General features: G+C 44.6%; 1 protein-coding gene across 1 annotated transcript; it reads left to right on the top strand.

The window, feature by feature from the left end:
- Nucleotides 1-5,741: 5,741 nt before the first annotated feature.
- LOC105525216 (60S ribosomal protein L10-like) lies at nt 5,742-6,188 on the top strand. Its single transcript, XM_011960758.1, has one exon. The coding sequence runs from the start codon at nt 5,742-5,744 to the stop codon at nt 6,186-6,188; it is 447 nt and encodes a 148-aa protein (XP_011816148.1).
- Nucleotides 6,189-9,472: the final 3,284 nt, after the last annotated feature.

The raw sequence follows: 9,472 nt of genomic DNA, 5'->3' as shown, positions 1-9,472 counted from the left end.
TTTTTTTAATAGAGATGGGGTTTCGCCATGTTGCCCAGGCTGGTCTTGAACTTCTGACCTCAAGCAATCCTTCTGCCTCGGCCTTCCAAAGTGCTAGGATCACAGGCATGAGCCACCGTGCCTGGCCTCTTTTCCATTGTGCACAATTCCATTTCCAATAAAAACTTAACCCAGATAATGTCACTTTTCTGCTTCAGTCCCATTATAAGTTAGAATTCCCTAACATGGCTACTAGGCCCTCCCTGATCTGCTCCTGTGTCTCTTTGACCTCACTTTGTACCTCCCTTCCCCATCTCTCACTAAGCTTAATTACATGGGATGTGTTCGCCAACAGCCGAAGCTCTATTTTGTCGCAATTTCTTTTCTTTTCTTTTTTTGTGAGAGGAAGTGTCGCTCTTGTTACCCAGAATGGTGTGCAGTGGTGCCATCTCAGCTGACTGCAACCTCCGCCTCCCAGGTTCAAGCGATTCTCCTGCCTCAGCCTCCCGAGTTGCTGGGACTACAGGCGCCCACCACCACGCCGGGCTAATTTTTTTGTATTTTTAGTAGAGACAGGGTTTTGCCATGTTGGCCAGGCTGGTCTTGAAGTCCTGACCTCAGGTGATCCGACCACCGGGACTCCCAAAGTGCTGGGATTACAGGCATGAGCCACTAGCCCCGGCCCTCAATTTCTTACCTACACTCTTCTGTCTGGCCTTTCCCTACCTCTTGTCATTCTTGTGATCTGAGCTTAAACATCTCTTGTTCAGGAAGACCTTCCTTGTCCATCCCTCTCCTCTGGTTTTATGAAGGTAGTCATTGGATACCTCACAATGGTTGGTCCCTGTAATATGAGTATGCTTGTTTAGGCTTCATCTCCCCCGTTAGACTGTAAACATCTTGGGAGTAGGAGCCATTTTGGTCTTGCTCATTGGCATAATGATTGGCATGTGGTAGGCACTCAATATGTGTTGGCCTTTTAATAAATTTGAGAAGTTTGACTCTAAGTACAATCATCCACATCAGACTTCTCTACAAATTGTACATTCAGTGGGCATCAGCTCTGCCCAGTGAGAGAAAGCAAACCTGGAATGCAGTGCTTGTGCATTAGTACAGGCTCAATAAGGGACAGCTGTATTAGTTGGGATAATGGCAGGTGAGGAATACATACAAACTTTCTTATTTCTTACAGACTTTTCACTTAGTCCCCTTGTTTAGTTGCATGGCTTCCCATGACTTTATTTTATTTTATTTATTTTTATTTTATTTTATTGATTCATTTTTTTTTTGAGATGGAGTGTCGCTTTGTCACCCAGGCTGGAGTGTAGTGGCGCAATCTTGGCTCACTGCAACCTCTGCCGCCCGGATTCAGGTCATTCTCCTGCCTCAGCCTCCTGAGTAGCTGGGACTACAGGCGCCCGCCACCACGCCTGGCTAGTTTTTGTATTTTCAGTAGAGACGGGGTTTCACCATGTTGGCCAGGGTGGTCTCGATCTCCTGACCTCGTGATCTACCTGCCTCAGCCTCCCAAGGTGTTGGGATTACAGGTGTGAACCACTGCGCCCTGCCCCCTGTGACTTTAGAAACAAAAATAGCTTATAATTAGCATGACTTCGAGTCTTTCATATATACTTTTTTATGTACTCTTCTTAGTCACACTCTGAGGCAGTTACTATATCTCCATTTTATAGAGGAGAAAAGTGAGGCTTAGAGAGATAAAGGAACAGGCTGAGGTCTCCCAGCTAATTAGAGGCAGAGCTGGGTTTAAAACCCATTCTTTGAATTCCAGGGCTAGCTTTGTTTATTCCACACTACAAATTAATCTCATAATGAGGCATGGAAGGGAAATATCGCATGTTTTCCCAAAACACAGCCGCATTTCATCACTGACTCTTGCCAGTGAACCTTTTGTTTCTCAAATACTAGGAACAAAAACCATTCACTTGGAAGTGCTCTTTCTTCCTCTGTACGTGCTTCATGCATTTCTCTTTGTAAACAAGACTTTAAATAAATTACTTCTAGGCCAGGAGCAAAGGCTTATGCCTGTAATCCCAGCAATCTGGGAGTCGTAGGCAGGAGCATCACTTGAGGTTAGGAGTTTGACACCAGCCTGGGCAAAAAATTGAGGCCCCCATCTCTACTAAAAAATAAGAAGAAGAAAACCAAAGAAATTACTTCTAATTGTTTTATTCTGTAGGCACGTCTCACTTAAAGAAAAACATTTTATGTACATATCTTAGTGTTTTAAAGTCTGTAAATTAGGTAAAAAAAACTCCTTAAGTATCATTTTAGAGAGTGTTTTAGTCATAAAAAGGCTCGACATGGACTTCTTTAGATAATGAAAACCCCTGGCATGTTTCAGGCCATTATTGAATTCAATGTGCACAGCTTCCAGAACACAGAATGCAGAGATGCCTGGAATTAATGGTCTGGCAGCAAGTCTGTTTTTCATGTTTTCCAATCTGAATGTATAAATTTTTAAATCTTACAAACCTGTAATGAATGTTTTGGATTACTGTCTTTGCTCTATTGTCAGCATATAGAGACTCGGCTTCTTGGCAGAATGATGAAGTTAAGGATATTGCATTCTAACCACAAGGAAACACAGATCTCTTTGTCAGCATTCTTCCTTTCAAAAAGGTTGCTTAAAGTGGTGCTTCAAATATAATTCTATCCTAAAACACAGTGACTTAGGAAAAAAAAAAAACGCGAAATAAATAAAGATAATTCTAGCTCACTAAATTTAGAGTGTGGAAAAAGTCCAAAACGAGAATATTCACTGGGTAATTGTGCAAGAAATGTTAATATGTGTGATAAGGGGAGGGTGTTCTACCCTCCTGATGCTTGCCTCTGCCCGCCTCTCTCTGTCTTTCGTTTTGCCTTGACATACAACATACAATTTATCAACTTTAAAAGTTAAATGAGGGCCAGGCGTGGTGGCTCGTGCCAGTAATCCCAGCACTTTGGGAGGCCGAGGCAAGTGAATTGCTTGAGCCCAGCCTGGGCAACATGGCAAGACCTTGTCTCTATTAAAAAAAAAAAAAAAAAAAATTAGCTAGGTGTGGTGGTACAAACCTGTAGTCCCAGCTACTTGGGAGGATGAGGTGCAAGAATCACCCGAGCCCAGAAGGTTGAGGCTGCAGTGAGCCATGACTGTGCCACTGCACTACAGAGTCTGGGTGACAGACGGAGACCCTGTGTTACTCTGTTCTCATGCTGGTATGAAGAAATACCTGAGACTGAGTTACTTATAAAGGAAAGAGGTTTAATTGACACAGTTCTGCATTGCTGGGGAGGCCCCAGGAAACTTACAATCATGGCAGGAGGCAAAGGAGAAGCAGGCACCTTCTTCACAGGACAGCAGGACGGACAGTGTGAGTGCAAGCATGGGAAATGCCAGACGCTTAAACAACCATCAGATCTCGTGAGACTCACTATCATGAGAACAGCATGGGGGAACCACCCCCATGATCCAATTACCTCCACTTGGTCCTGCCCTTGACACATGGGGATTATGGGGATTATAGAGATTACAAATTAAGATGAGATTTTGGGTGGGGGAGCAGCCAAACCATATCAGACCGTGTCTCCAAAAATAAAAATAAAATAAAAAAAGAAAAGCTAAGTGAGGCAGTCAACTCTTTGCCACTGCAACCACATTTTAAATATGAAATGGGCTGTGTGCAGTGGCTCATGGCTATAATCCCAGCACTTTAGGAGGCCAAGATGGGTGGATCACCTGAGGTCAGCATTTCGAGACCAGCCTGGCCAACATCATGAAACCCTGTCTCTACTAAAAATACAAAAATTAGCTGGGCGTGGTGGCAGGTGCCTGTAATCCCAGCTACTCTGGAGGCTCTGGGAGGAGAATCGCTTGAACCCAGGAGGCAGAGGTTGCAGTGAGCTGAGATTACACCATTGTACTCCAGCCTGGGTGACAAGAGCGAAACTCCATCCCCCCATGCCAAATAATAAATAAATAAATATGAAATTATTTCATACCTGAGTTATTCTTTTTTTTTTTTTTGGAGAAAGGGTCTCACTCTTTTGCCCAGGCTGGAGTGCAGTGGTGCTATCATAGCTCGCTATAGGCTCGACCTCCTAAGCTCAATCAGTTCTCCCACCTCAGCCTCCTGAGTAGCTGGGTCCACGGGCCCATGCCACCACATCCAGCTCACCTTTGTTTAAATTTTTTGCAGGCGTGGGGGTCTCACTATGTTGCCCAAGCTGGTCTCTAACTCCTGGGCTCAAGTGATCCTCCCACCTTGGTCTCCCAAAATGCTGGGATTACAGTTGGGAGCCACTACACCCAGCCATATACCTGAGTTATTCCTGAAACCATCCTGAACAGCTACTCTTCAAAAATCTGTCAGCAAGTTATCTGCTCATCTTCATATTCAAGGCAGATTTCTAGTCATCCTCAGTTAACTCACAAAAAGGGAAGTTAGCAGCACAAGTTAATAGAAGAAGCTCACTGGTATCTGAAGCTTGCTTTGAAATGCATTTTTTTTTTTCTTTGGTGACAGGGTCTTGCGCTGTCACCCAGTGTCTGGGCCTTTGACACTTCAGTAAGCTTCCTGCATTCCACATTAGGCACAAAGGGAGACATATGGGGCAGGGGCCAGAAAAGGTGCCCAGGAGACCAGCAGCTTAGTGGTTAAATGGTGTGTACAGGATGGCCGGGGAGTGTTGATCTGTGTGACTCTGAGGTACATGAATATTTCTGGAAAGAAAGAAGCATTGCAGACAGGGTATGGATTTCCCATGATCTCAGAAGGTTGGTAGCTCAGCAATTTAATGGGAGGAAAACTGTAATTTCTAGAATGTTTGAGTTTGCAATGGAGATTCATGCTTATAACATAATACTGATGACCACCAACTTGCTTGTTTCTTGGTCTTTGTCCCTCCAGATTTAAAAATATTCTTTCAATTTCTTCCTCATGGCAGTTATTATATATATATATATGTATATATATATTTATATAGTATATAAATGTATTTATATATTATATATAGTTATTTTACATATATATATATGCTGGGGTCTCACTATGGTGCCCAGACTGGTCTCAAACTCCTGGGCTCAAGTGATCCTCCTGTCTCAGCCTCCCAAAGTGCTGCGATTACAGGTGTAAGCCACTGTCTCTGGCCCCTCATGGCACTTTTTACAGCCTCTCTGTTTTTCTGCAGATGTAAAATGAGAGTAAAGGAATCCAATAGAAATGTGGACAATATTGAAGGCAGAGAGGACTTCTTCCCAGCACGTTATAATTGTGCTATTGCATTTTTGATTCGTTTTGATTTTTTTCTGCCTTATGAACAGCTTGAACAATCCACTATGCTACCAAATCAATTTCTCCTACACTTAAGCAAATCTAGTTTTTCCTTCATTTGGGTTGCTATTTGATGGCCGCCCTCACATTGCACCAAAGTCGCCATGGGTTCTATTCCTCTCTTTGAGGGTATCAGCATCTTCTTGAGAAATAATAGACATATATAAGTAAACATTCAGAAACTCAGAGCTGGTTGCTGTGGGGGCTTAAACCACCATTTGGGTGTACTCTTAGTAACCGGTGTATCCTTTGAACTATTCATGACCATCATGGCCCATCAGGAGGGTTTTGCAATGACTTGGTGTTCTCAGCCATGATAGAGACTAGACTGGGATGAAAGGGGAAAAAAAGAGGAAAGAAAGGAAGAGGGAGAAAAAATGAATGGGAGAGGAGATGTGATTGATAAGAAAGTTCTAATCCCAGTGTGCAATGGCTGCAAACAGCAGCTTTCTTGGTGGTGTACATGGCCTGTTTCTTATATGGGTTGTTCTATGGGTCCTTGGAGACAGGCCTTTCAAATGTATGTTCATGTCTCTGACCTTGCACTACCCCCAATGTAGGCTCCAAACAGGCATTCAAGGTGCCTTTGGAAAGCCCCAGGGCACTGTGGCCAGGGTTCACATTGGCCAAGTTATCATGTCCATCTGCACCAAGCTGCAGAACAAGGAGCATATGATTGAAGCACTATGCAGGGCCAAGTTCAAGTTCCCTGGCCGCCAGAAGATCCACATCTCCAAGAAGTGGGGCTTTACCAAGTTCAATGTGGATGAATGTGAAGACATGGTGGCTGAGAAGCAGCTCATCCCAGATGGCTACAGGGTCAAGTACATCCCCAATCATGGCCCTCTGGATGAGTGGCAGGTCTTGCACTGGTGAGGGCTTCCACAGCGCTGCCCCCCTCTCCCAAACTTTTTTTTTTTTTTTTTGAGATGGAGTCTCCCTCTGTTGTCCAGGCTGGAATGCAATGGCGTGGTCTCAGCTCACTGCAACCTCCAGCTCCTGGGTTCAAGCGATCCTCCTGCCTCTGCCTCCCAAGTAGCTGGGATTACAGGCGCCTGCCACCATGCCCAGCTAATTTTTTGTATTGTTAGGAGAGACGGGGTTTCACCATGTTGGCCAGGCTGGTCTTCAACTCCCGATCTCGTGATCCGCCCGCGTCGGCCTCCCAAAGCGTTCAGATTACAGGTGTGAGCCACTGCACCTGGCCTCTGCCCCCTCTTAATACCCACCAATAAATGCTACTTCCTGTCCATGTTAAAAAAAAAAAAGAAAAAGAGAGATGTGCAGATGTTTAGCACCAGAGAGGTGCCGAAGATGGGGAAGAGTGCTCAGCAGCCATCACAAACATCATCTAGTCCTCCTGGCGCTCTTCTTGAAGGTTCTCCCTCCTCTACAGAGCACATGCCCTCGTTTCTTTTCTTTTTTTTTTGAGATGGAGTCTCGCCCTGTTGCCCAGGCTGGAGTGCAGTGGCGTGATCTCGGCTCACTACAACCTCTGCCTCCCAGGTTCAAACGATTCTCCTGCCTCAGCCTCCCAAGTAGCTGGGATTACAGGCCCCACCACCACGCACAGCTAATTTTTGTATTTTTAGTAGAGACGGGGTTTCGCCGTGTTGGCCAGGATGGTCTTGAACTCCTGTCCTTGTGATCCACCTGCCTCAGCCTCCCAAAGTGCTGGGATTACAGGTGTGAGCCACCGTGCCTGGCCTGCCCTGGTTTCTTACTGACACTTTCACATGGGAACAAAATAGGAAGCTGTGCCCATGCACAAAAGTGACATTGGTCATGTCCTCCTTGCTTCCCTGCTTGACTAGTTTATTAAAGAATTAAATGGGCATGATTTTAAAAATAAGATAAGTAGGAATCCAGTGCTGACTAGAGTGTCGTAAACAGCTTGATTTTTTTTTTTCCATGAATGGCACTGGCTACACATGCCTGCATTACTGGTCAGTCTGTTCTTGTCTCTAATTTGATCACATCTGTCCCTCTGAACCTGTGCATATGGCTTCAACAGAAGATTCCCTCTGAGTGAGTGAAGGGCATGCAGGATATTACTGACACCCACAAAGATACAAGAGGGTGGTAGAATGGAAGGCAGAGGTTGGGTCCTACCTCAGTGGGGAGAACATGCAAAACTGGGGAAACATAAGAACCCCAGGTGAGAAAGGGGAAAAGCCCTGTTGAGGGATGGGTGACAGACATAAGAACTGATGGGAGGAGCCGGCCATGGTGGCTCACGCCTGTAATCCCAACACTTTGGGAGGCCGAAGCAGGTGGATCACTTGAGGTCAGGAGTTGGAGACCAGCTTGGCCAACATGGTGAAACCCCATCTCTACTGAAAACACAAAAATTAGCTGGGCATGGTAGTGAGTGCCTGTAATTTCAGCTACTTGGGAGGCTGAGGCAGGAGAACTGCTTGAACCTGAGAGGCAGAGGTTGCAGTGAGCCGAGATCGTGCCACTGCACTTGAGCCTGGGTGACAGAGCCAGACCTTGTCTTTAAACAAAAACAAAAACAAAAACTGATGGGAGGGAATATGGAGGAATGGGAGGGCACAGTCCTTGAAGAGACCCATTGTCTCAGTCTATCACTCGGGATTTTTCATATTCTCATCCACGCTCCAACTACTCATTTCATAAATGCTGCTTCAACACAGATTCTTTATTAGCTGGGTGTGGCTGTGGGTGCCTGTAATCCCAGCTACTTGGGAGGCTCGGGCAGGAGAAACACTTGAATCTGGGACACAGAGGTTGCAGTGAGCCAAGACCGTGCCACTGCACTCCAGCTGAGCAACAAGAATGAGACTCCATTTCAAAAAAAAAAAGAAACAATCAAACATACATAGATTTCTTTAAAAGAAGTAATCCACTATGGAGTCAAAACAACAACAACAACAAACATCTCATGGAAGTAGAGTAGAATGACAGATACCAGAGGCTGGGAAGGGTATGTGTGGGGAGTGTAAAGAGAGGTTGATTAATGGAGACAAACATGTAGTTAGACAGAAGGAATAAGTCCTAATATTTCACAGGAGAGTAGATTGATTCACATTAGCAACAATGTATTGTATATTTCAAAATAGCTAGAAGAAAGGACTTGAAATGTTTCCATACATCGAAGTGGTAAATACTTGAGGTGATGGATGCCCTAAATACCCTGGCTTGATCATTACACATTCTGTACACGTAACAGATATCATATGTACCCCCAAAGCACACACAAATAGTATAAAAAGAAACACTCACACCCCATGGCCCTAGATAATGACAAGCACACAAATCACTTGACAATTTTCTGGGGTTTTTGTTTTCCCAGATTGCATCAGTCCGGGCATTAATAGCACCTGCCGCTTTCTTATCTTTGCAGAGAGCAATCTGGTTCTGAAGCTATATGAGGCAGCAAAGCCAATACTGAACTTAGATCTATACAATCTGGGTTTGTGCCTTGACTCTAATGCTTATTATCTGTGTAGTTACAGGTAAGTGTTGCTTTTCTCAACATTCTTTCCTAATGCGAAACTCACAGGGATATATATGGCAGTGGCAGGGGGAGGTGGGAAATGCATTTTGTGAAACAACTTGGTGTGTAAATGCTTATTATCTTTGACTGGTGTTTGTTTGCCACAGATAAGATCACTGAAGTTGGAATTCTGGTACCTATGATTATCACCCAGCTTCCTTCAGATTTTTACTTTTTTTTGAGACTGCATGCACTGGTGCAATCTTGGCTCACTAGAACCACTGCTTCCCAGGCTCAAGCAATTCTCCTGCCTCAGCCTCCCCAGTAGCTGGGATTACATGCACCCGCCACCATGTCTAGCTAATTTTTTATTTTTAGTAGAGATAGGGTTTCACCATGTTGGCTGGCTGGTCTCAAACTTCTGACCTCAAGTGATCTACCTGCCTCGGCCTCCTAAAGTGCTGGGATTACAGGCTTGAGCCACCATGCTTGACCCAGTTTTTTACCCATTAAAACACATTCAGGGTACAAATTATCCTTCAGTAATGTGAATAGAGCTAAATACCCTGTACCTGCCCATGGTCATCTCATGAATAGAGAGGAAAATAATGGCCTTAGCTCCCAAATGGTGCCCAATTTTTTTTTTTTTTTTTCTTTTTGAGACAGAGCCTTGCTCTGTCTCTCAGGCTAGAGTGCAGTG

This window comes from Colobus angolensis, unplaced genomic scaffold (genome assembly GCF_000951035.1).
Source record: "Colobus angolensis palliatus isolate OR3802 unplaced genomic scaffold, Cang.pa_1.0 Scaffold52, whole genome shotgun sequence".
Taxonomy (NCBI): Eukaryota; Metazoa; Chordata; class Mammalia; order Primates; family Cercopithecidae; genus Colobus; species Colobus angolensis.
This window is presented reverse-complemented; position numbering and strand designations above follow the sequence as displayed.

Bases quoted from the DNA above. Each gene is read 5' to 3' on its own strand.
- LOC105525216 (XM_011960758.1), top strand. From the start codon at position 5,742: ATGGCTGCAAACAGCAGCTTTCTTGGTGGTGTACATGGCCTGTTTCTT.